A 27,416-nucleotide genomic window follows, 5' to 3' on the forward strand; every position below is an offset into this window, starting at 1 on the left:
ATTTTGCTGTAAAAATACGTCCTGGGGCAGGTGGGAGATTAAAGAGAATTTAGAGGCACTGCCTAGTGCAGAGGCCACAGACTGAGCACTTAGGGCTGCAGCCAGCCCGCACACACATTTTATTTGCTCACATAGCATCTTTAAAATTTTTAAATAAGTTGACACTATTTTAAATTAAGGGATTTTACCTAAATTCTGAATTTGTGACTTCTCCTTAAAGATCAGGAGATGTGGAGACATTGACTCTCCTCCTAGAATGACAGTCAGCTGCTGCTGATTGGCTGCTTCTGCTGTCCCCTTAAGGTGGGGCATGTCTCTCTCATTTGCCCCACCCCATTGCTCCATGTTGTATACTTACCATATTCTCTCCCAGCTCTCTGTGGGCATTTGAACTTGCAGTCTCTAAGCTTGTTCCACCCTTCTCTTTACAGGTACGGAAGGTGGGGCCAGAAAGGTGGCACCTGAGACTCTATCTCTGGCACTGGGTCGTGGACCACCTCATGGTGTCCAGCTCCCAGGTTCCTGCTCTCTACTGGAAACACACTCCATAACTCGTTTACGTATTCTTCCCTCAGTGTTTGCTAACCAGTGTCCTTTTGTTGTTTTGTTTTTAATCTGTGGCTAAATGAAAATTAGAACACGTAGTCAAGAGGGCCACAGTGGTGTTGAAAGAATACCCGCTGATTCATGTAGCCCAAATACAAAAGGTGGGGAAAAGCAAGGATTAAAAATGGCAGAGAAGATACAATCTGGATACAGCCTCTTCCTTTGCAGTGTTCAAGGAAGGTAGAGAATGGGTGAGGTTGCCACCTTTTCAGGAACATGCAAATGGAGAGGTAGACAGCAATGAGTCAGTGGCAGGGAAAGGGCAGGAGGGCAAATCTTTGGGCTCAGTGCTGCAGTCCACACTGCCACTCCCTGAGAATCAATGTGGACAGACAGATGACTGAAATGTGGGAAATCTGCAGCTTGCCTTCATGAACAGTGGCTCTGATTTATCAAGAGGAACTGCAGTGAACCACAGTCCCAGGGCCTTGGGTCAGATGGACCAAGTCTTCCTTAGAGAAGAAGGCCACATTATGCCCTAGGCGTAGATCTGGCGACTGCATCCTCTTTGTACCACAATGGATCATGACCCTGAAGCTGAGAGGCAGGACTGCTGAGTGTTGTGAGTGACTCTAGGCCTCATCCTTGTAGCAACTCTGGGCTCTTCCTAGATAAGCTGTAGAGAAGCAGGCCATTTTTGCAGAGGAAAAGAGGAGTGATGGGACAAATTCCCGAAGAGAAAGCTGTGGGAGGAAACTCAGCATGACATGCATTCACCTTTTGGATTTTGTCCCTATTCTCTTTTTTATTTCCTATTGGAGTTCAGAAATGTTTAATGTTACCTAATGGTATTTCCTTTATCTGTATTCAAGTGTGTCCAAGAATGTCTGCATATATTAACAGCCTCTAATGATTAAACCAATGTAATTAAAAGAAATATTTTCCTCTAGACACAGATGTAGAAATCAAATTCTCTCTTTCAATCTGATCATTGCTCAAAAATGGAAATCAGATTTATGATTTCATGGATTGTCATCTCCTCACAACAGCAGACTAATGAACATGATGATTTATGCAAATTAAATGTACTCATTTAAGAATAGACTCACATTGTTGATTTTATTTCTAGAACCCAAGTGCCCGTATTTGTTTTTCTTCCTTAGAAAATTTATCAAGAGTAGCAGATCAATAACGCCATCCCCTTTTACTCTTTATCCTTAGACACAAATAATTTTAAAAAATTACTTCTACTAATGATGTATTTCTATTAATCGGTCATATCAATAGTTATAGAAGTTTTTGTCTTTTAAGAATTGTCTGCTATAGGGGCCGGGGTATGGCTCAGTGGTAGAGTGCTTGTCTGGCATGTATGATGCCCTGGGTTCAATCCTCAGTACCACATATAAATAAATAAAATAAAGGTCCATTGACAACCAAAAAGAAAAAAGAAAAAGAATTCTCTGCTTCTGAATTCTTTCAGCCAAAGACTGTTGGTTCATTTTAAAACCTTCAGTTCAGGCATTTACTTCATTTGGAGTAGGAATCCATTGCTCTCCTCATCCTTGTCTTTCTTTTGAGAAGTGAGGCCTTTTTCTTGCATTTGGGTGGCTCATGAAGGAGTGGAGACAATACTTTTGTTGAAAGTGCAGGGCAAGTCTGCCAGCAGGTAATGGAGAGGGGAATAGTCAGAAGATCAAAAAGTAGAGCTGTTGGAATGGAGGGGTCCCCAGAGACTTGCTGTAAGGAGCTCTCACCAGAAAAGCCCAGCTGGGCTGAGCTGGGCAGTTGTCTAATAGCAGAGCATCTGCAATCAAAGCAACTTGGGAACAATTGCTGTCTGCAGCGAAAATGCTGAGTTGTGGAGAACACTGTGACCCAAACTGACAAAATAGTGAAATAGGTGGTGTTTCCTTAGTGAGTGGAAAGTTTCTATTCACCATGTTCCAAAACACTGGCTCCAGCTGGGTGTGTGAGGTGTTTTTATTTGTGATCCCTGCATTGATTTTCCTGGAAACCCCCTTTGGAGTCCATGACTGCATTACACTCACCTCCCTCTCACCTCCAGGCTGCCGTGGGACAAGCCCCTTTCTCATTTCCAGCCTCACAAATGCTTCCAGTAATGGATTGTACAAAACACAAAACCAAAAGCAGATGGGACATATGTAGATAAGCTGTTTTGTTTTTCATCCCTATAATTTCCTAGGTTTGATAGCACTTCAATTTTCTAACCATAAAAGCTGCTTCAATGCTCTTTGGAACACACACCCAGAAATGCTGCCAGGAAGTAGGCTGAAAGAATATGACATGGGGTTTTCTGTTGTCATGTTGCGTTGTTTGTTTCTTTCTTTTAAAAAGAAGTACCTTGCTGTTGAAGGAAGAAATTTTAAAAATTACTTTGCAGAGTGTATTTGTCTAAGTTCAGATGATTTATGGAACTACAAGTGCTCCTTTGTTTACGACAGGGTTGGTCCTGATAAACCCATTCTAAGTTAGAAGTATCCCAAGTCACAAATGCTGTAAATGTACCTAAACTTGGAGCATCACACATTAGAAGCAGTCTATTGAAGAGTGTCGGGTATTTCCACTGGAGATCTTGTGGCTGGCTGGGAGCTGGCGACTGCTACTGCCTGGTGTCTCCAGAGGATCATAACACATATTGCTAGCTCAGGAGAAGATCCAAATTCAAAACGCGAATTGTGGTTTCTACTGAATACATGTCACTTTTGTCCCATTGTAAAGTCAAAAAATCAGAGATTGGGGATCATCTGTAGTATGTTAAACCTGAAGACCAGTTTAGAATGACATGGCTGAAGCTAAAATCCAGTTTTCTGTTGAGGAATATTCCTGAAGGCCCTCACTCTAGGAAGTCTTAGAATTCATTTACTAAAATTTAGATGCCTGTAGCATGTGCATCCCTGTGTGGGGAAGAATGTCCAAGGACTGTGACTGACTAGCAGGAGGAGGTAGAAGCTGGATGAGATGAAGCACGCAGGGCAGGAGAGTTGGGGGAGAGGAACAAATTACAGGTGTCTCTTCCAACCCACCTGTCTTTTTGTCAATTAAATGTTCACATTATCTTTTCAGAACATTACAGGTGTATACCTACAAGTGGTTTGTTGCAAATCAAACATGAAAATAAGTTTTTGTTGTTGGTATTACTTGTTACAGTGTACCTACCCACAAAACTGACCAGATTGTTTCTTTCTGGATCCTCAGGCTGCGGAAAGAATTATGAAAGTGTTCTCTGTGGCTTGTCTTTCCCCATTGGCTCCAGCTTAACCCTTGAGTAGGTGTCCCTGGGTGTCCGCTCACTTTTCGAATTATACTTGAGCTTGCCTGGAATTACTGCCCAGTAATCCTCTTTCTCTCTCAGGATTCATCAGCATTCATCAAATCAGATAGAGATGTAGCAGAACAGAGAGACTCGTCTGGAAGAACAGACTGTGAGCCAGACAGACCTGGGTTTAAAACTGGTCCCTTACTAGTCCATTCATCATCTCCTGATATTAGTGACCCCTTTATAAAAAGATGCTGATGGCTATCTTGTGGTGATGGCTTTATGAATACAAGTTGTTTCCATTGTCTTCCTTTTTCCCGTTTTAAAATTAAACGAAGAGGGAACCAGAGGGGCTGTTAGAAACTATTCTAAGCTTGGAGCAGATCATTTGTTTCATTAGTTGCCGTGGAGAAGGAAATGACTTCTCTGCTTCTCTCTGTTATCCACCAAGTAGCTTGGAGAGAAAATATAGGGCTCGCTGACCCTCAGCTGAGGAGTAACTGTAATAGACCATGAGAACCTGTTCTGCGCAGCTCTTCCTGGTCAAAGAGCGAGCCATGGAACCAAGGAAGGACAAGCAAGATGTCGTGCATCCCTCTGACTCTCTCAGACCCTTTGATGCCAGGAAGGGCAGGCATATCAACCACGTCCCCTCTGCCTCCTCCTTCCATCTCTTTGATTGCTTTGTTTTCCATTACTAAAAGCACAGTTCCTTGGAAGTCAAAAAGCGAGGCAGATACATCCCGAGACTCTGACGAGTATTTATAGCACTCGGTGCTTTTATTTTCTGTTCTACCTATAAAGTACATGAGTGGAAGCCTAACCTGTCTTCAGGAAAATCTGAAAGCCAAGAACTTATTAGCATGCTTGACACCTGCCTCTATGAGGAACTCCTGAAGCCAGGGATATTCTTTGTAACTGAGGTCCATCTGTTGCACAGGTTTTTAATTCAGATATTCTTCCTTCTCAAGCCAAAGCAAAGAGAGCAGCCAATTTTGTGGAAAGATCTCTTTAATAAGAAACGAATAAAACTATCAATGCTAAATAAAATAGACCACTGTGAAACTTGGGTTAAATCCCACAGGGAAGAGTATGCGAGATTAACTGCATTATATAACAAGACCGCCTTTAATAGCTGGCACGATTCTTTTTGTTGTTCCAAGGGAAAAGCAGCCAAGGCTGGAACCAAAGCACATGATATTATTTTAAAGTGCTGCAGCCTCTGGAATTTTTCCTCTGAGAGATGTCAGGAATCAGAGTTTTACTGTGATTTATGGTTGTTTTAAACGTTTAATACTTTTTACGTTTTCAAAGCTATACCCTCTGCTTCCAGCAGCCTACGGGTGTGTTTCTGTTGCTTTGAAAGATACTTTTCAAATGGGAAGTTTTAAAAGTATGTAAAAAGGAGGTTTTACAGTACTAGGTATTTGAGTGATTTCAAATGGATGAAAGGGATGAGGCTGTAAAGTCGGGGCCCACCAATCTTTCCCCAGATGCTGGCGAAGACCCAGCATAGGGAGGTCGCTGGGGAGGTCCCCAGCAGCACCTTCACTTGGCCAGCCACACTGGGCCACACGCTCTTGGACCTCAGCACTCACTGGCAGGTGTGGCTGGCTGGCAAGCCTTCAGATGAGCCGCGTGAAACTACCTTTTTTTTTTTTTTTTTTTTTTTAAGATCAGAAATGATAGAATATTGTCAGTTTTGTACCAGTCTAATAATTAGATGGAAACTCTACATGGTGTTAAAGACAGCAGTGGGGCCAGCATGCAGTGCTGTGGAAGGTCCAGGGAAGAGACCTCACACAGTGACGTGGGGTCAGGAACAAGAAGGGTGCAGCGCAGCTGAGTATTTTTAAATAAACAAAACCAGTTTTACTGAGGTGTAATTGGCATGTAATAAACTGCACATATTTTCATTGTACAATTTGAGTTTTGATATAATTACCATCACCACCATCAGAATAATGAACATATCTATCATCTCCCAAACTTTTCCCATGGCCCTTTTACTTCCTTCTTCCCATTACCCCCAGCCCCAGGCAAAGTTTGATCTGCTTTCTGTCATTATACACTAGCCCCATTTCTTAGAATTTCACATAAATGGAGTCCTACAGTGGTCCTTTTTGTCTGACTTCTTTCACTCATCCTAAATATTTTTAGATTTATCCATGTTGAAGTGTGTGGCAGTATTTTGGTCCTTTTTATTGCACAGCAGCATTTCACTATACAGCTGTACCACAGCTGGTTATCTGTTCACCTGTTGATGGACACTTGGGTTTGGGCTATTATAAATAAAGCTTCTGTAAATGTTTATGTAGAGCCTTTGTCGGGACATAAACTTCTTTTCTCTGCAGTAAACACCTAGAAGTAGAATGGCAGGTCTGTGTCATAGGTATCTGTTTAGCTTATTAAGGGACTGCCAGACTTTTCCAAAGTAATTTTCCCATTTTATGATCTTCCCCGCAGTGTACGAGAGTTCCGGTCTCTCCATAGCCTTGCCAGCATTGTATATCAGTCTTCTGGATTTCAGTCTTTTTTTTCATAGTAGTAAGACCACAACATGAGCTCTGTACTGGGCAATATCAACTACAGGCAGAGTGTTGTCCAGAAGAGCTAGAGCTTACTTACCTTGTGTAACTGAAGGCACAGCTGTTGAACAGAGAGTTCCCCATTACCGGTTCCCCAGCTCCTGGCCACCACTATTCTCTCTCTTCCTATAAAATTGACAATTTTAGATATTTCATTTAAGTAGAAGCATGCAGTATTTATCCTTCTGTAACTGAAAAACATTCTAAGATGAATAGAATGGTACTCCATTATGGTTTTACTTTTTATTTATTTATTTTTTATTGTAAACAAATAGGATACATGTTGTTTCTCTGTTTGTATATGGTTTTAATTTCTATTTCTCTAATGACTAATGTTGGATGTCTTTTCACCTGTTTACTTCCCATCCATGCATCTTCTTAACCAAAGTGCTGTCTACAGCTTTGCCCATTTTTAAAATGTTTTTATTAAACTTTGAGGATCATTTGTATATATTATATATAAGTCCTTCATAAGATATGTAGATAAATACATATATGTATATCTATATCTATCCTATATGATTTGCAAATATTTTCTCCAAGTCTGCGGTTTGTCTTTTATTTTCTTAATATTGTTCAAAGACCAGACCAGAAGTTTTAAACTTCTAGTTTATTATTTGTTTTTTTATGGATAATGCTTTTGGTGTCATTTCTAAACAATCTTAGAAATGTGTTTTCTTCTAGAAGTTTTATAATGTTAGGTTTTCTCTTGAGGTCTGTGATCCATTTGAGCTAAAGTTGAGGAATGTTATAAGGAATGGGTTGAAGTTCACTCCCGTGGATATGTGCAAATGGACTGCCACTTGCTTTAGCATCATTTGTTGGAAAGACTAATTTTTCTACTGAAGTGCCCTTGCACCTCTGTCAAAAATCGGTTGTCCGTATTGGTGTGGATGTGTTTCTGGACTTTAGTTTTTCCCTTTGAACTTTGTCTTGTTCTGTAGCTTTAGCATACGTCTTGAAATTAGGTACTTTAATTCCTCCAACTTTTTGTTTTTCAAAATTATTTTGGCTATTCTTATTCTTCACATTTCCTTATAAATTTTAGGATCATCTTGTCAATTTCTCTTTTAATATATTCTGAGATTTCGATTGGGAGTAATTGGGCTTTTAGGAGGATGTGTCCAATAGGAGGCAAACACATTTTTTTTAATCTGAACAACTGACATTTTGAAACCAATTCAGTATTTAAAACATTTTCCACAGCCTTGCTTCCAAGTTTATTGAAAACCCACCTGTACAAAATGGTGTCATTTGATGCCAAAGGATACAAGGAAAAATAAAGTGTCCTAATTCTGGCCCTTATTCCGTATGATTTCACCCTTTTTTAATCTTCTCCAGAGAAGGAAGGAGTAAAGACAGTTGTCTCAGGGAGGCATCTGAGGGTCCCTGGGAAGGTCGTGCTGTCTTGAGTGAAGGGGGGCCTTTGCTGTGCTCCCTCCTCTGATGCAAGGCTTATCCACCAAGCATTACACTAGTGTAGGATTCTCCCCCGTTATTTGGTACAGGAGGTGCAAATCAAATCCCTGTGAGGCCTTCGAGCTCCTGGACTTGGGAAAGCAGCCTGGCAACTGAGCTTTTCCATACATGGTGGGAGAGAGGGGATGCTGTGGGGTCATCAGCATAAGGATGACTCTAGTGAGCTGACAAGCAAAGCCACAAATCTGGAATTTTGTGAAACCTCCCAATTTTCAAATGCTGTCTCTGTAGTTTTTTGACCTGTGCAGGCCAAACAAAACACATCTGTGGGCCAAGTTCAGTTCATTGGCTACTAAAGTGCAGCCTCTGATGGATGGGCTCTTTTATTTGCTTTCAGGGTCAGCTCTTTTCATCAGCTCCTTAAAGAATTTATTTCAACAATTGCTTATTGAGCACTGATAATGTGCCAGGAAGTGTGTGGTGCCCAGGAAATTGGTCAGGGGTGATAGGACCCTTCCTCTCCTGGACTCTAGGGCTTCTGCTTCCATGTGGGACTTAGGTGTGCCATAGAGAAGCATCTCAGTGCCACCTCCCACTTTCTCCCCTGAATCTGCCCTTTCATTTCAGGTCCTCCAAGAAGGGCATGGTTGATTATGCTTGGAAGTCTCCCAGCAGGCAGGCTTCTTTGAGGAGAGGACATGTGAGTTGCTGATTGAATGTACAGTAGAAATTAGCCAGCTGAATATGCACAAGAACAGTGCTAGTCAGATTTCTGGTTGCTGCCTGTTAGTGGAACACAAAATTAATTAGTGGTTGTTAGTCAGGATTAAAATAAAATAAAATAGGATAGCATGTGGTAAACCTAAGTATTTGTTGTTTTAGTTAACTTTTCTTCCAGTTTCTCACACACACATACGTACACTTGCTTCTACATCTGTATTTTTTAAAAGAAAGTTCTGGTTAAAAATATAGAGAAGCCCTGTCTGTAAAAAATTTCATTTTTGAGAATGCTAACAAGGAGATTAAAAGAAGATTTATTAGATATGAACCTGTGTTATATGTCTGAGAGCATTTCATGACATGCACCAAAATGTTAACTTCAGCAGCTTGTACCTATAAGTAGGGACCTAATATCTGCTAGGACAGGCATCTGCAGATTGCTGTTACTGGCTGAGATCCATCACCAGCTAATGGTGAGACTGTAATTTCCTTGACTTTATTTCCTGCATGGTAACCTTAATGAGTTGGTTTAGAAAGTCAGTGCTCAAACCTGGGTTTCCCACAGGTGCTTTAGGTAATCCCCAAGCTATTTACATAATTGGCTCAATTTGCCCGCTGCTGTTTCATTAGCACCTAATGTGAGCCTCAATTAATATTTGCTGTATTGACATATCTTCAGCATGCCATTGCATTTTATGTAAAATGAGTCAGATTTGAATCAGCCAATAAAAATTATCACTGAAGTCTCACTTTAGGCACAAAATTTGAAATGTTGCAAATTCTTGAAAATTAAAAATTTATCAAGAATCACAAAATTCCAAAGCCAAGAGGAATTCTCAACTGTGCCTCCTATATTTAGTCAGGTGAGTTTTGCATTATGTGAGATCTTAGGAATGCAGTTCCTGCTTGAATTGTACTGTTTTTGTTTTAAACTCTGGTACTCTGTTTTTGTTTTTGTTTTAGACTCTGAAAAGATATTTTCTTGTGCTAGATTCTACCTGTGAACAAGAGAGGCAGTTCCCATCCTCCTCCTCCTCCCAGCTCACAGTAGTCAGAGCCACGTGCTGAGCTGATCAGTGCTTGCAGGTTACCTTTTTGTGCAGACCCTGCATTCAGGCTTTGCATGCATCTCCATGCACATAATGTGCAGTCAGCATCTGTGATTATTGCGAATTCTGAGACTGTTGTTTTCCTTGTTCCTGATTCCAAATTTATGTGTTAATGCAACTAAGATTGCTCTTGGTTTTTTGGTTGGTGTTGTTTGGTTTTGCTAGGGTCATGTTGCATTTGCAAATAAAACATCTGAACCTTTCTCCTGGACTGCCTTTAAGCCACATTGAAAACATTCTGTACTTTTGTAATTGATTTTTAAAAACCTGGTGATGGGAGATCACATTTATCCCAAAATAAAATTAATCTTGTTAGTATCATTCCTTCAATCTATTGAAATTATTTTGATTCTTGATTATGTCAATCATCATATCAACTGTCCCTTCCAGCTTTGAGAAGGCAGCAAATTAAGTCTGCTTTTCTCTCTCTCTCTCCTAGATGCTGATAAGAGGACTGAATGTTTCATTTTTAAGACTGGTGTGGTGTCATAGTTTTGAAGGATTTTGTTTGGCAATTTTACATGGCCTTCATACTTTTTTCCCTTTGGTCTTACCGCCAAGCCACTCAACCAGCTCAACTCCATCAAAGAAATGTGTTTTCGATGCCTGAAATTAACTGCCTTCTGAGCATTACTGATGATCTTACCCTTCTCCTACTTAGGTTTAGGACTAATAAGGGAAACTTAAATCCACCAAAGTTGTTATTTATAATTTATAATATGCAATTGAAGCCTCTTAAACTCTCTTTTAAATTTTGCCTGCCCAGAAAATAAAAAGCAAGGGTAATATCAAGAAACTACAGGGCCAAGTTTATTTTCTTTAGTTTGGATATCAGTTTAAATATTTATACATATACATACACATATGGACATTCGTATGTATGTATATGTGTATGTATATGTATAAATATGTATATACATGTATGCATATGTATATATATTTGAGCTTAAAGATGAAAATAAAGTTACAGGTACTTTAAAATAATATTTTAAAGTTTGGAGAACAGTTGAAGGGAAATAATAAGATTAAGGTATTTGTTTTCCCTGTTTAGAAAAGGAGAAAAACTCAAAATTTTACATCTACATGATATAACTTCCATATATAGGAATCACTAAAGTCTTTTGCAGTTAGCCTGGGAAGAAATAGTGTTATCATTAATGATAATTTACATCAGTTATCTAATATATTCTGATACAGTCACGTGGCACTTTGGAATTTTGTCTCTCAACAACCAGACTCTGCTTTTGATTTCAAGGTAGTTTTAAAATACATGTTTCTATAAACCAAGTAATTTTTGCCATCTGTCACTGAATTTGTGATTGAGCAAAATTAGAAGCAGGGTTGCATTTACCACTTTTTCACAGACTGAGGTACTTTTGCCTTTGTGGGCTCTTCCTCCCTAAAACATAAAAATGTTCTTGTTATGACCATGTTGATATAAAGATGACTACATTTTATTTTATTTTATTTTTTTTAATTTTTGTTTTTTTTTTGGTGCTGGGGATCGAACCCAGGGCCTTGTGCTTACAAGGCAAGCACTCTACCGACTGAGCTATCTCCCCAGCCCTAAAGATGACTACATTAATATTATCTATTCCAGTGTTTTCTTTAACCTAAAGTTCCTTTCTTGCTGTGATTGTCAAAGAAATTTAAAAATTTTCATGATGCTCCCCCAAAAGTATTATACGCCCTAAGCACTGTCTTAGTTGATAAGTTGGCCCTTATTAGAAGATTTATTTTTCTTTTTAATCTTTTAAAATTACACTTCTGTATTTTAATGTCTTTTTTTTTTTTTTTTTTTTTTTTTTTTTTTTTTTTTTTTTTTTGGTACTGGGGATCGAACTCAGGGCCTTGTGCTTGTGAGGCAAGCACTCTACCAACTGAGCTATCTCCCCAGCCCTCCATATCATTTTAATAAGGGAAAAATCAACTCCACATCCAGAGTGACTCTTAAACTCAATAAGCATCTGCATGTTTGGTAGGAATGAGCTGGATCAGCCCTTATCTGAATCAGCAACTATTCTGAATAAGTGATAAAAGTTTATAAAAGCTTGGTAAAACAAATGTGTGTCTTTTACATAACTGATTCAGGCCAATGCTCTCCAAGGCACAAGTCCCCTAATCAGCATTTACCCATTTTGTAATTTTAGATAGTTTATAATGATCATGAAATATCATTTCTCCACCTTTATTCCCCCTTTCTAAGGCAGTACAAAAACTTACCTTTAGCCCCAGTGGTCTAAAGACTTAATGATAGAAGGTTGGCTTCTCATTCACATTCTCATGACTTTGTTATAAAAATGTTACTTCTCATTCACATTCTCATGACTTTGTTATAAAAATGACACATGCTTTACCAAGGGTGCTCTACAGATTCAATGCAATTCCAATTAAAATTCCAATGACAGTCCTCATAGAAATAGAGAAAGCAATCATGAACTTCATCTGGAAGAACAAGAGACCTTGAATAGCCAAAACAATCCTAAGTAGAAAAGTGAAAGAGGAGCTATCACAATACCAGACATTAAACTATACTACAGAGCAGTAGTAACAAAAACAGCATGGTATTGGCACCAAAACAGACAGGCAGACCAATGATACAATGTAAGACAGAGACAAAACCACATAAATATAGTCACCTCATACTAGACAAAGGAGCCAAAAACATACAATGGAGAAAAGATAGCCTGTTCAACAAATGGTGCTGGCAAAACTGGAAATCCATATGCAGTAAAATGAAATGAAACCTCTGTCTCTCACCCTGCACAAAACTCAACTCAAAATGGATCAAAGAATTAGGAATTAGACCAGAGACCCTGCAGCAAGGAGGAGAAAAAGTAGGCCCGAATCTTCATCATGTTGGCTTAGGAACAGACTTCCTCAACAAGACTCCCAAAGCACAAGAAATCAAAGCAAGAATCAATAAATGGAATGGATTCAAACTAAAAAGCTTTTTCTCAGCAAAGGATACAATGAAGAATGTAGAGAGCCTACAGAGTGGGAGAAAATCTTTTCCACATGCACTTCAGTTAGAGCACTTATCTCCAAAATTTATAAAGAACTTACAAAACTTTACACCAAAAATATAAAGAACCCAATCAGTAAATGGGCCAAAGAACTGGACAGACACTTGACAGAAGAAGACATACAGACAATTAATATATGAAAAAGTGTTCAACATCTCTAGTAATTAGAGAAATGCAAATTTAAAACAACTCTAAGATTTCATCTTACTCCAATTAGAATGGCTATTATCAAGAACACAAACAATAATAGATGTTGGTGTGGATGTGGGGAAAAAGGCACACTTTTACATTGCTGGTGGAGTTGTAAATTGGTGCAGCCACTCTGGAAAGCAGTGTGGAGAATCCTCAGAACACTTGGAATGGACCCATCTTTTGACTTAGTTATCCCACACTCCTCGGTTTATACCCAAAGGACTTAAAATCAGCAAACTACAGGAACACAGCCACATTAATGTTTATAGCAGCTCAGTTCACAATAGCTAGATTGTGGAACCAACCTAGATGCCCTTCATTTGATGAATGGATAAAGAAACTGTGGTATATATACATAATGAAATATTCAGCTATAAAGAAGAATAATATTATGGCATTTGCAAATAGATGGATGGAATTGGAGAATATCATGCTAAGTGAAATAAGCCAATCCCAAAAAACCAAAGGCTGAATGTTTTCCTTGATAAGTGGAGAATGATATATAATAGGGGTAGGGGGGTTGGGGAGAGAGAGAAGAATGGGGAAACTTTAGATTATGTAGAAGGAAATGAGAGGAGGTGGGTATAAAAAATGGTGGGATGAGACAGACATCATTACCCTATGTACATGTATGATTATACGAATAGTATGAATCTACATCGTGTACAACCATAGAAACGAAATGATGTATCCCGTTTGTGTACAATGAATCAAAATACAGTCTGTAAAAAATTAAAAGATAAAAAAAAATGATACATGCTCATTTTTGGAATCCAAGAAATGCAGAGAAGTAGGAAAAATTCCCACTAATTCTATCATTCAGAAATAAACCTTGGGCTGCGGGTATAGCTCAGTGATAGAGCACTTGCCTAGTGTGCATGAGGGCCTGGGTTCCATCTCTAGCACCACAGAAAGGAAAAACAGAAATAAGCTTCATTAGCATTACGTGACATTTGTCTAAGAGTGTTTACAAATGGGAAGATGGATGGGTGGGTGGATGGATGGTAGCATACACAGAAAGAGCTGGTTAGCTAGATAGATAGAAGTGCTTTCACAAAACTGGGATGAGAAGCTATAATCATGCCTGAGTGGTTAAGATGATGGGCTCCAGAGGGAGATTACATGATACATGCTCATTTTTAAATTTAAAAATCATTACGTTTAATTTTACTCGAACTTAACTAGAGAAAAAGAAACTAAATGAGAAAGAATTTCTGAACTTTTAAAAGCATTTTTTCCACAGTAAGAAATTTTGTTTTCTTTCTAAGGTTAAGAAAAGAGATGATGAAGAACTTGCTGGTTTGGGTTTCGTGTCTTTTTCTCTTATAACTTTCGGTAGCAGACACAACTGTTGGTGTTCACACAGTTCTTGTCCCCTTCTGGGATATAAAGGAATCATACTTCTTCACTCTCTTCAAGTTACATATGACCTTGTGACGTGCTTTAGCCACAAATGTGAGCAGAAATGACCAGTGTCACTTATGGATGGATGTGTTCAATCACCAGACCTCCAGTCTCTCACCCTTTCTTTCCCTGCCTTGGTGAGCTGGATGCTCACGTTCCGGCAGGAGGGCATACGATCAGTGCACAGGTTTGCAAAGCCAGCACATGGAGGGCACTGCCCCAAATGGCCACATGGGCCTGTAGGGGAGGGTGCTGGAGGGAGAAGCGAACTCTCCATCTGTCAACTCACGGAGATCTGCAACTTGTTCTTAGACAGAGATAGCTTAAAGGCCTGGCCTTCCATTTCCATGTTAGACCACAATCATGTCCTCCCTGCCATGATAAATGAGATCACAGGCACACTCACTCACTCCTTTCTTCCCTTCTAGATTTCAGTGAGTTACACTGTTATCTCCACATAGTCAAGGTCAAGGTATATAAAATTTACATTCTATTCTGTAATCCAGCCTTGATTTTAATTTGTTATTATTTTCATATTGTCAAGGTGTATAGTGTTATACTCTGCTCAATTTACAGTTAATTTTATATTTAAGCAAGTTCAGTGCCCAGTACTGATCTTTTTCTATCACTAATACTGTGGAGCAGATCGAGGGGTTCAGTGGAGACTGGCAGGACAAAGAACTTCCCAGAGAAGAGAGATTTTCATCATTTGCATTGTTTAGAAATGCTGACACCTGGTAATGTGAAAAGCAACTGACTTTTAGTGGGGTTTATACTGGTTTTAAATTCTCTCTAATGCTTCCCTGTGGCCTGCATTTGGAGCAAGCCCTTTCACCTCCCTGCATAGGTATGCCTCTGCTCATACCTTTATTTTACTTCCTGCAATGACTAGATTATCAAGACTTTTAATGGAGAGTTCATGAACGGTGAATTTCTGAGGTTTTTTTCATGTGTAAGAATATCTAAGGATTACCTTTGTATATGAATATCATCTTGGCTAGAAATGATAGTCATACACTATGCTTTATTCCCCTTAGAATTTTGGAGGAATTGCTTCTTTTCCTTTGGCACTTAAAGTATGGTTGAAATTTTTACTAGCTTTCTCCTCCTTGTATGCGATTTTTTTCTGCTTGAAGAATTATTTTTGGAAACTGGAGATTCAATTATTTATCTAGGTTATGTCTCATAGTTGATTGTTCCTTATCTATTTTTCCTAAAAACAAAGTGTGCTCTTTTGATTTATTCTCTTTTCTTATATTAGATCTTTGAATATTTGGGACTGGGTTTTCTACTTCAGGGATGTCCATTAACTTTAAATGGATTACATTTTTCTCCTCACAAGATATATCAACATATCCTGTCATTTCTGCCTTTTATCTGATTACCTCAAGCCTTTCTGAAGTACAGTTTTGAACCACATTAATTTAATTACTTAATGTTTCTAATTTATTTATTAGCTTCATAATGGTGCTGTTTTGGTCATGGGTTTGTGATTTTAGTCTGGCAAGATTCTTCCTAATTTCACTTTGTTATTTGATTATCTTATATTAAGCTCTAGTTTCACTGTATTCTTGTTCCTAGTCTCTTATTAGGTTGTTCTGTAACACAAAATATGTTCTTTTATTCCCTAGGGATTGTGGATATTTGCTTTGGGTCATTTTTCTTCTGCATAATGTTCCCTTCTTAAGCCATTTGTTAAAACAGCTTGTTACTGAACAGCCATGCCCTTTCATTCCATCTTGCTCCTCTTGGGGTGCAGCCTTCAGCCCTCTGATCCAGTGGGGCTACCTCTCTGACACCCTTCCGGCCCGTGTTTCCCCTGGAAGACTGAGCATTTCTGTCCACTTGCCTTCAGCTTATGGGCACATACAGGCAGAAGCGTGAGGTAGCAGCTGAGCTCAGCAGTTGTATATAAGGAAACTTCACTAAAACTGCTGGGCCCTGCACCCTCTCCTGAGACCACAGGAGACGGCTATTCATTCTGCCAGAAATGGTCAGTCCTCACTGTGCACAGATCTGGTCTCCTCGTGCCTCCTTGTTGCAGTTACATCTGCATCCTACTCAGTCAAGAAAAATGATTAAGAAGCCCCACTTCATTTATTCCTCTTCAGATTTTGAGGATCTTAGAGTTGAGTGTTACTGAGTAATTGATCCAGCTTCAGGGAGGTAGGAATTGGAAGGCGATTCTGCCATCTTTTCTGATGGGCTTCCTTATTATTGCCTTGTTCATTTCTTTAGGTACTAGGGGGATGGAGACTTGGAATCCGGCCTCCCTCTGCTGCATTTACCCAGGAATCATCTTGGATTCTTTCTCTTTTCAAATTAAACATGGATGTGGGAGAGGGGAGTTTATTGTGGCCCAGTTCAGTATAGAAAGGGATATCTCTAACCTTGACAATATTTTACTATTTGAAATCATCCCTCTTTTAAATGTTTTGTTCACTCCCATATTATGCAGATTCTCTGACTTTTTAAATGCTAAGTGAACTAAGAGTAGGAGTCCTTGGTAACACTGAAGCTATAAAGAACAGAACTAAGTGAATATGATGGAATTGTAATAATTTATTCCTTTTAATTCATTCCTCTGTCCAACAAATCTTCAGTGACTATTATGTGCAAGACACTGTTCTGGCTACCTGGAATAAATCACTGAGCAAAAATTGACAGAGCTCCCCTAGCAGTGAGAAGTTCATATTCCGTTAGGGATGGAAGCAGAGAGAGTGTGGGTATGGTAGACAGCAACAGCTGGAGCACATCATAAACTATATCCTAGGCTAGAAGGTGATGTGTGAACGAGGAGATCAGAGTGGAATGGGAGTTGCAACTCAGAGGAGGGTTGAGGAGCCACACCGATGGAGAAAATCAGTAGGAGACTGTTTCAGGGAAAGGGCTCTGTGACCCAGGGCTGGCTGGTACAGGATGGATGACATACTGATGGAACTGTGTCAGGCCTGTGCAAGAGTGTGAGAAACGACTGGCCCAGCAAGTTGTAACATGAAGCTCTGAAGTTTATCATACAGTTTTGAAATGCTTTACTGAACCATTTCACTGTGCCCCCTATTCCCCACTCCCCGCCACACCCATGGAAGGATACCCCTGCGAGTGATCTTCACACTTCACAAAGCACAAACAAATAAACAAAAACCATTACTAAAAGCTTGAAAGGCTTAGTTCTGTCTTAGACGACATGTAGAGAAAATTGATGCAATAATAAATGATTAATTGTTGGTGTAATGAGAATTCAAAACCCACAAGATCTGTAGAAACTAATAAAATTGCTTCCAGAAGATAGTATGATGTTGCATCTAAATGAAGCCTTGGACTTCATCCGGTTTTATCTTTTACAAATGATAAAACAGTCTAAGAGGTTAAATGACTTCTTCCAAGCTATATGGCTAGCTCGTGGCAGATTCAAATTTAGATAGTGCCCAGGCCTGCTTGCCCTTAGCCAGAGGGCATCCAGTCTGCCTCCTGCCTGTTAACTCAGCGAGAACTCCATTATTGCTAGCAATTTTGTTGTTGACCTTCCCAGACTTGACAGTCAAATGAAGTTTTCCATTACAACAAGTAGGATTTATTTGTATTTTGCAACATGGTCTGTACTTTGGAGTAGACTGTCACTTCATCATCCTGGAAATTGGTTTTAGAAAGACCAGTTGATTTCTCTACCTCTCTGGAAAACCCAGATTGTTCTCTGTGATTATCTAACAGAACAAGGACTTCTAATTCTCTTTTGAAGGTGTCTTTCTTTCCTTTCCAGGCAACCAGTCCCTCAGCCAAGAGCTAGTGCCCTTGGGGACCAGCGTTAACACACGAATCCTGGGAGGTGGCAGTCACATTAGCTTGCCCAGCCTGGAACACCCTCCCCGCCACAAACCAGATCAACTCCATGCTGGCAGCCCAGGAGACGGCTGAATTACAGTGTGGTTCTTGACCCTCCTTCTGTCCCTTCCTTCCTCCCTCCCTTATTTCCTTCCTCTCTTTCTCCTCTCCTACCCCTGCTCCCCTCTTTTTTTCTTTCATGTTCTTCAACTTATGGCATAATGTATTTCATTAATTGATCTGTGAAAATCTTGTGGGGTCTCTCTCATTCATTTATGGCTTTTGTTTCCATTTCCATTCCTCTCCCTGCCATAGATAACTGTATTCTTTTATCTGTGTTTTTGTAAATGGTGTTTTGAACATTTTTTTAAAGTTTCATTGTTACAGAACTCATTCTTTTCCTTACATTTTGTGCTCTCATTTTTAGTCCATCCTTTTGTAAGTCTGTCATCATTCCTAGAAACACTTTCATATTGCTTTATCTCTTCCACCAATGATGGTGTCTCAGATTGCTTCAGTCTCCTTTCTTCCAACTGTGTTACCTCATATAAAAAGCTGCATCCACATGCCTCATGGATCTGTATAGGAGTGAGTATATAGGGGAGAAGTATAAAGACTGTGAAATAAACTATATAAAAATATATATTATATTCCAAAACAGGATTGCTGAGTTAAAAGCTGTATATACATATATGTGTGTGTATATATTATATATGTATGTATATATATATGCATATATATGTATGTATTTGCTAGCACAAATAGTGAAATGTTGTACACAAGCAGCTTTATACATGCCCCTTATGGATCTTTTTCAGAATTTTTCTTGGATACTTATAACTAGGAACAAGATAGTACAGTTTTACCCACACTACCAGCTTGCTATCTAAAATGACTGCTGCGTCTTCATTACTACCAGCAGTGTGTAAAGTTCCATGTATCACATTCCAGCCCAAACTGAAAGCATCTAGATTTCTGTGCACATGAGATGATTTATCATTATTTCCATTTTAGTTTATTAAATTTCTATGTTTCATCATCTCTTCCTTTGTGCTTTTATAATTCCTCTAATTTGAATCAACTGTTTGTACCCTGGTCTTTTCCTGTGGTGGTTCTTATCTCTCCCCTTGGTCTTCAGCAGTACCTTACACATTCCAACTAGTAGTCCCTTGTTTGGTGTTAGATGATAACAAGTGTCTTTCCCCATTTTTCTCTGTCCCCGTTTTTCTAGATCATGGTCTCTTTTGTTGAGCAGAAATCTTTAATTTTGATGTGAAAAAAATTCATCTTTGGGGGGATTCACTTAAAAAATCACCTCCTGCCACAGGTCATAATGATACTCTCAGATTATTTTCCACTTTTTATAGTTTTATCTTTTATGTTTGCGCCTTTGTCCTTGTGCAGTTTATCACTGTTTATGGCATGATGGCAAAGTCTCGTTTTCTTTTTCTCTGTATAATAATAGTTTCCACCAGTTTGAAGAAACTCCTTTTCCAATTCTGGAATTTTAATTGTCATTATAAGAATGATCATTTTTATGTTATGATAATGTCATCCCACCAAGTGAATGACTCTCCTTTATTCAGTTCTTGCTTTAAATTTTTAAAATTTTAATAAACAATTTCCTATTGAGATCGTATGCAGCCTTTATTTAAGTACTAGATCCTTTATACTTCTTATTGCTTATTTTATTTTTTATTTTGTATTTTATTGTTGCTAGAATGTTGAAATTTGGTTTTGTCAGGTTTTAAGTTGATCTTGTACCAACAATTTTGTGTAATCTTATTCAAATGGGTTGTTAATTCTGGTCTTTTTCTACTTATTAGGTCATGTAATCTGAAAAAACTGATAGTTTTACCTCTTCTTTCAAATGCTTACACCTGATTTCTTCTTTCTCTCCAGCACTGGTCAGGACCTCCAGTACCATATTCCACAGTCATACTGGTAGAGGTGTCCTGTCATGTTCCCATTCTTAAAGGGAATACATTTAGAGGTTCTCCATTAAATCAAGTGCTTACTGAACCTTTTCACAATTTTCACCAAGTTAAGAGAGTTCCTCGTATTCTGAAATTTTATTAAGAAATATTTTTTAAATCATAGGCATCAATCCTTACCAATTCCTTTTTTGCATCTATTAAGATAATGACTTTTTTCTTTAGTCTATTGGTATGTTGACTTAATTGGTAGGGTTTATGATATTATTGAAATTATATATTATTATGATATTATTATGATATTATTTATTGAAATTATTTCAAGCCTGGAATAAGTTGTACTTTTTTGTGATATATTATTTGAAATATGTATTTAAATTTGGTTAATGTTTTATTTAATAATAATTTAATAAGAAATAAAACATTATTAAAATAATAGCAAATAATAAAATATTTTATTTTACTTCTGAAATGATAACTGAATCAAGGCTATAATTTTCCTTGCATTCCTTCTGTCCTGTTTGAAATAAAAAAGTGTGGTAACCTCATAAAATCAGTTAAGTAACTTCTTTCTTTTTCTGTTTTTTTAAACAACTTGCATAAGATCTGTTTTTGTTTTTGTTGTTGTTGTTGTTGTTGTTGTTAGAGGAGAAAAAGTTTATTTTGGCCCATGGTTTCAGAGGTTCAGTTCATGGTCAGCCAGCTCCATTGCTCTGGGCCCAAGAACAAGATAGGAAATTAAATGAGCCTTCGATAGACCCCACCTGTAAAACACTATGGGACTAGCACTCTTTGGCAGGGGAGGGTTTGTTAGCCATTCCAATATATTTAATACTTTGGTCTAGTCAAGTTTTCAATTTATTTTTCTTGCACCAGTTTCTAGCACTTGTGTTTAGAGAGAATTTCCCAGCAAATTTTTACTCCTCCCATCTTGTGAGAAGATTTAATTCCCTATTCTGTTGGTTTTGGGCCATGTGTTTTGCTTTGATTAATGGAACATTAGTGGACTTGACATAAACTGAGGCCTTAAATGTCTTCAAGAAGGGGTTGGCTTTTGACTCTTAAAACATGGCTATACTCTCTTAGCTCAATTCTCTTTGTAGTTCATCAAACCTGAAGCATAGGACACTTCCATCAGTAACAGTGGCTCACAGCCACATAAGTTGGGGCAATTGGTGTATTACCAGCTACAGAAATTTGTATAGTTTTTTAAAGTGCTACACCATGTCCAGCTGAGTTACTGTGATAAAGAATTCATTTCCACTTACATGTCCAGTCATATTGCAAATTTTCTAAAGTTTAGAAAGAACTATTATAGCTTAAGTCCTTCCTATTATTCTAGACCCCTTGCTGCAGATTCAACTGACTCTCCCAACAGAGGTTTATACACCTGCCATGCCTTTCTCAGTCCATAGTCTTTAGCTTCCAAATGACACTTTTGAATCCTGCCTGTGCAGTTTCTCTTCTCAGGTCCCCTTTAAGGTGGCCACATATCATAGAATGCAGAGTAGAAAGGGGAAGTTGACCAGACCTGGTTCACTCAGCACACTCTGCCCTGCCAGGAGTAGATAGGGAGTACTGTCTGCAGCACAGGGGTTTGTTATAAAATCAGAAGTACAAAGCTACTGGAGATGGTTAGTTGGACACTTGACTTGGAAGACCTTTTCACCTCAAGATTATGATCAGTTACTGGGAAAGTGTACATCAGTTTCCATTTTATGTTCAGTGCGGGGCTAAAGGTTGGGAGAAGAGGTTGCAGAGGCAGGAGACGTGATTTCTGCCCATAAGGAGCTTGGGCGGCAGCAACACCAAATATGAAACAAGGAAAAGTGATGTGTGAAACTTTTAGACCTGACTCTCAATGCAATAGGAATTAGAAAGGAGACTTTTAGTTTCGAGAATAGCTTCTGATTAGTATGAATGAGGGCAAAGGAGGGGCAAGCTGTGTTGTGATGATCCCAGAGATGGGGATGGAGTGGTGAGAGAGTAAGTGGAGGGCGGTAGAGGAGTGGTTACCCGTACCTTAAGTGGATCCTTGGCTTGTGGTCGGTGAGTTTTCAGCATATGTTGTTCCTTTTAAAACATGTGAGTTTTAGCTTCACTGAGAATGAGATTAAAAGATTGCATGAAAGATTTAGGATCTGTGTAAGGAAGAACATATTGTCCATATTTAGAAGGAGTTAAATTATTGCTTAGAATTTTAGGCACTAGAGTGGACATTCTTAGATCTCGGTGGCTGGTGATTCTTAATCAGGGATAGTCCGTCCATCCCAGGGTCTGTGAACTCGAAGGCCCTGCACAGCATGAGGTGGGCCTTGAATCCATTGGTGCACTGAACACACACTGGCTTCCCCCACCGCAGTCTTTTGGGTTCTGCTTGTTCAATTTTGACACATCTATGTACCGCCTGTACTACTAATTTAATGCTTTTCTTTAAATTGGCTTTTTCTTCTTAATTGACTTTTTGCCATTCTCTACCAGCTCTTTTATTTACTTATCTTAACCCTTGCAATCTTGGGTTTCAAATGTTTTTTGTAGTTTTCTCACCGTATTAAAATAGATATGACCATTATACTACAGAACATTCATCTACCTAAATGAGCACACACACCACTAGTGGTATGCATTTGCTTTGAAGAACAGTGGCCAGATGGTCACACTGGATTAATTTGTAGGTTGGCCTCATTTTATGTAATATATCCTTGGAAGTTGACACTAAAGCCTTAGGACTCTCATTTTTAAGTAACCTTGTATTCAGCAAGAATACACAAGCTAAAAGGGCCTCATGAGGATACTTTTCCAGATAGAGGTCAGACGGCACAGACAGCTGCTCTTGCCTCTTGGTGTATGTAAAGCTGTCTGGTTGGAAGGGCTCATTTGCTTGGCAGTCGAGGGTGCATGTGCCAGTCCTCTTTGCCCCAGCCTGTGTCTACAGACTTCTGCCGTCTCCCAGTTATGTGGCACTATTCACAGCGGGTACGTGACCCTGAAAGTGTGGAAGAATCAGAGCAAAGTCTGTCCTTACTGCCAGACAATTGGCTTACAGCATCTGTTGCATTGAGAGTTGGTGGCAAAGTGAGAAAGATGATGACAGAGCGACAGTGTAGCAGCAACACAGACAGTCCCTCCCCCACTGCCAGTGAACTGAACTGAAAAGCAATCAAAAACAAAAATGGACCTTGCCCCCAATTCACCAGCAACAAATAAACTAAAAAGCAATTACACTTTATGCCAGGCCCCATGGAAAGTGGCGGGCAGGGAAGAAACACCCTGCCTTGGCCCCTCAGAAGCAATTTTGGGGAAAGAAAGTGATGAATTCTATTTAATTTATCTATTTCATTTTTATTTGTAATTGTAGTAATATATGCATAACATAAAATGTAACATTGTAACCACTTTTAAACACGCGGTTCTATAGTGTTAAGTATATTCACATTGTTCTGTAGCACCTCTCCAAAGTTGTCAACCATCTTGTAAAACTAAAACCCCGTATCTGTTAACCCCTCACTGCTCCCTCCTCCAGCACCCGGCAGCCACCATTCTACTCCAGATACTTCCTCTGAATAGAATCACATGGTATTTGTCCTTTTGCCATTGACTCATTTCATTTAGCATAATGTTCTCAAGGTTGACCAATGTTGGAGCACATGTTAGAATTTCTTCCCTTTCAAGTCTGAATAATAATTTTGCTGTATGTATTTATCACATTTTTTTAAATCCATTCATCACTGAACGAAGCAACTTGGGTTGCTTCCACCTCCTAGCTATTGTGTTTAATGCTGCTGTAAGCTTGGGTGTATACTATCTCTTCAAGCCCCCTTTAAAGTCTTTTGGGTATATATGCAAAGTGGATTTGCTGATTCATATGCTGGTTCTATTTTTTTATTTTCTGAGGAACTGCCATACTGTTTTCTGTTTCCCACAGCAGGTGCACCATTACACTCCCACCAGCAGAGCACAGGATTTCTCCACATCCTCACCAGCACTTGTTAGGTCTGCCACTTTGGTAGTGGCCTTCCTAATGGATGTGAAATGGAATGGAATTTTTAAAAGAGCCAAGAGAAGTTTAGAACAAAAACACAATACCAGATTAGAACCAGAAACAGACCCACGAGTAGGAAAGCCATGGTGAAAACCAGTAACTGACAGAACCACTGTAATGTGGTCTTAAACAGCCAGGTGTAAGGAGCATGTGGCTTATTATCACAGAGACATATACACAGTAGGTACCTTACAAAAAATTATTCGAGCAACAAAAAGTCAAGAGATGTGAGGAAGAGAATGGGAGAGGGACTGTGTTAATTATAAAGCATGGATGAAAAAACGTTTGGTTACGCGCTTAAATTTTTGTAAGTTTTCTCTGTTAAATTGTGCATGTGTATTTTTAAGTAGTTTGTTGCTAGTCAGAAAGTATTTAGTTTTATGTCTGCTTTTTTTTCTACTGTTAAATTTAAACAAAAATCAAATAGCTCTTATTAGGGAAAAGTTCTTATATTATCGTTCTAAATGAGATCGAGATCTACCTGTCCTTCTAGCAGTATATGTGCATAAAGAGATATTCAGAATGATGTTCAGCACTTGTAAATACAACGGTGAGATATTGGTTGATTTGCTTTCTTCTTTGTAATTTTGCTGTCCTTGAATTTTTTAATGCGCTTATTTTTATAAACTCTCCCACACTTTTATAAAAACCATAATATCATACTGTTCATATAAAACATTGCTTACAATTATCATCATTATTCTAATTGCTTTCTTAGTCACTTTTTTAATTGTATTGTTGACAGTAGCTAAGATATGGAGTCAGCTTGGGTGCCTACCAACAGATGAATGGATAAAGAAAATGTGGTGTATATATACACAACTGAGTATTATTCAGCCATAAAGAAGAATGCCAATCTGGCATTTGCAACAAAATGGATAGAACCAGAGGGTGTTAAGTGAAAGAAGCCAGGCACCAGAAGACAGACTCTACGTGTTCTCTCGCATATGTGGAAGCTAAAAAAAGTCAACCCAAGAGTAGGATTGTGATTACTAGAGACTGGGAAGAGGGTGGGAAGCGGGGAGGAGAAAGGGGGGTTGGATCTGATCAGTGCACTCTGAATACAGGTCTGGCAATATCACATTGAACCCATTACTATGTATAATTAGTATGTGTTAATACATTTTTTTAAAAAAATTAAATCACAGTGTTGAGAAACACCAGAAAAAGTCCAAGGCAATATTTTTGCAACTAGCCCCTGAGGTATTGGCAACTAACTGCCTAGAGGCCAAAGGCGCGGCAGGGAAAAACAGCAGCTCTTCTTACAGGATGCCTTTTGCCTTCTTATTGAATCATACATCAAAACAGGGGGCTGGAGAGCGCGAGGTGGGTTGACCCGAATCCCCGAAGCCTGCGGACGGCAAGTGCAGCACTCTGTCCCGTGCAAGTGTCTGAACCTGGCCCGAGCCAGGGCCACCAGCACCATGCTTGTTCCCTCCAGAACTGCACTGGCTGCCACGCGCCCCACCACCTCTCCCTCTGTGCTCCCACACCGTTTCCCCTGGACGGAATGCATGGCTCTCCCCTTCCCCCACCTCCCCTTCCTCTTGTTCAGGGCTTCGCCTTAGCCTCCTTCCTCTGGAGGGCCTCTGAATCCCCTTCTGTGCGACTATGGCCTTGCTCATTGGTGTCAGACACACTTAGAACCACTTACTCACTGTCACTCTTGTTCGCAGACAGGAAGCTAATTTAGGAAGTGCAAGGTCAAGTTCTCTGCTTGCCCCCGAGCCCAGAAGAGAAACTGAAACACGCTTGTTTGTCTTCTGGGCTCGACCAGCATGGATAACTCCACTCCAGTGGCCTCTGCGGCTTGCCACCAGCCCCGCTGTCCCTCTTCCCTTGTAGAGCCGCAGTTTATTTTCTCTCAGCAGGCCTCTTGGCTCCTGCTTTGAGAGCTGCACCTGTTCTTGGTAATGCTTCCTGGTGAGCCATCAGGAGAGAGAGCTCTTTGATTTGGGCTTTACCCTTCTGTGGGAGCCCTTCCTGCAGGGAGGATCAAGCCCCTGCTGGCCCACAGGCCAGAGCCAGGGGGAACTGGGGCCTGGGCAGCCTTCTTAAGTTTCTGCAGAACTCCTGGCTTGGCCTCTGACAAGAGAGATGGAAGTGAAAAGAGCCCGCCACTCTGGCATGTGCCACGAGATCATCCCCAGTGTCTGTCATATATATATAAGGAAGGAAATCAGCCAGATTATCATCGGTGGGCTTCTCTGGTGGGAGTTCTAGGTTTTCTTATTTTCAAACTTGCCATCGTGAACATTTTCACAGGTGCTGGGCGGTGTTTCTTAAGTCCTTAAACACCAAGGCTGGGAGCCCCCACCAGCGGTGGTCTGTGCCGCCCACCTTTCTAGTCTCTGCCCACCTGAAGTGTCTGTTTGTGTGTCACCTTCGTGTCTTTTTCCTCCCCAGGTGATCGGATGGCTGGGATCCCCTCACACATCCTCAACAGCTCCCCATCAGACCAGCAGATTAACCAGCTGGCCCAGAGGCTGGGCCCGGAGTGGGAGCCCGTGGTGCTGTCGCTGGGGCTGTCCCAGACGGACATCTACCGCTGTAAGGCCAACCACCCCCACAACGTGCAGTCGCAGGTGGTGGAGGCCTTCGTCCGCTGGCGGCAGCGCTTCGGCAAGCAGGCCACCTTCCTGAGCTTGCACAGGGGCCTGGAGGCCGTGGAGGTGGACCCCTCGGTGCTCCAGCACATGCTGGAGTGACGCCCCCTGTCAGCACTGGGGGAGGGTCCCCAAGGCCCTTGTGCCAGATCCTGACTCACTCAGAGCAGGTGACTGTTTTGTTTTGTTTTTGTTTTTTCTTTTCACTGATCTTTAGATGGAAAGAGAAAACAATTTCTACTCGACTTTACTTAAAAGGCCAAAGTACCCAGCAGATCTCCTACATTGGTTCAACAATTCATTGTTTTTAATTGCTTGAAGATTGTGTTTTAATTGTAGTTTTTAACTGTGCCGTTGCCTTTTAATAGACCAGTAAATCATAGTGATTAAAAAAAAATACCATGTTATCACATTACATGCAGGTGTCCCATATATAAAACACCACCTTCATGTTGCCTGGAAACTCAACTGATGATGATGATAATAAACCATGAATTACTGTATATATACTGTGCTCCTTTCATGAGAAAGTGTTGTGGGTTTTTTTTCTCATTCTTACATTGCATAGATTAAAGATGTAAAATTACAGTATCATTTCTTTGGAACAGCAGTAGCCAGCTCTTGGGAAATGGTAACTGTTCATTTGCTGCCATGGTTGAACATGTAGTTCACAAAGTGATTAGTGCCTAAAGATGAGACTTAGAGGGGGAATTACTACCAATGCAATTGAT

The 27,416-nt window shown here is 39.8% G+C and overlaps 1 protein-coding gene across 5 annotated transcripts in view; it reads left to right on the plus strand.

The window, feature by feature from the left end:
• Window positions 1-27,289, plus strand: part of Cradd (CASP2 and RIPK1 domain containing adaptor with death domain) — a 195,289-nt gene extending 168,000 nt beyond the window's left edge. For all 5 annotated transcript variants that reach the window (XM_047550996.1, XM_047550999.1, XM_047550995.1 and 2 more), the window contains one exon: window positions 26,486-27,289. In XM_047550996.1, the coding sequence (XP_047406952.1) occupies window positions 26,486-26,787 (302 nt within the window). In that variant the 3' untranslated portion in view covers window positions 26,788-27,289. The remainder of the gene's footprint in view (window positions 1-26,485) is intronic.
• The last annotated feature ends 127 nt before the right edge of the window (window positions 27,290-27,416 follow it).

The sequence above is a fragment of the Sciurus carolinensis genome, chromosome 4 (genome assembly GCF_902686445.1).
Source record: "Sciurus carolinensis chromosome 4, mSciCar1.2, whole genome shotgun sequence".
Lineage (NCBI taxonomy): Eukaryota > Metazoa > Chordata > Mammalia > Rodentia > Sciuridae > Sciurus > Sciurus carolinensis.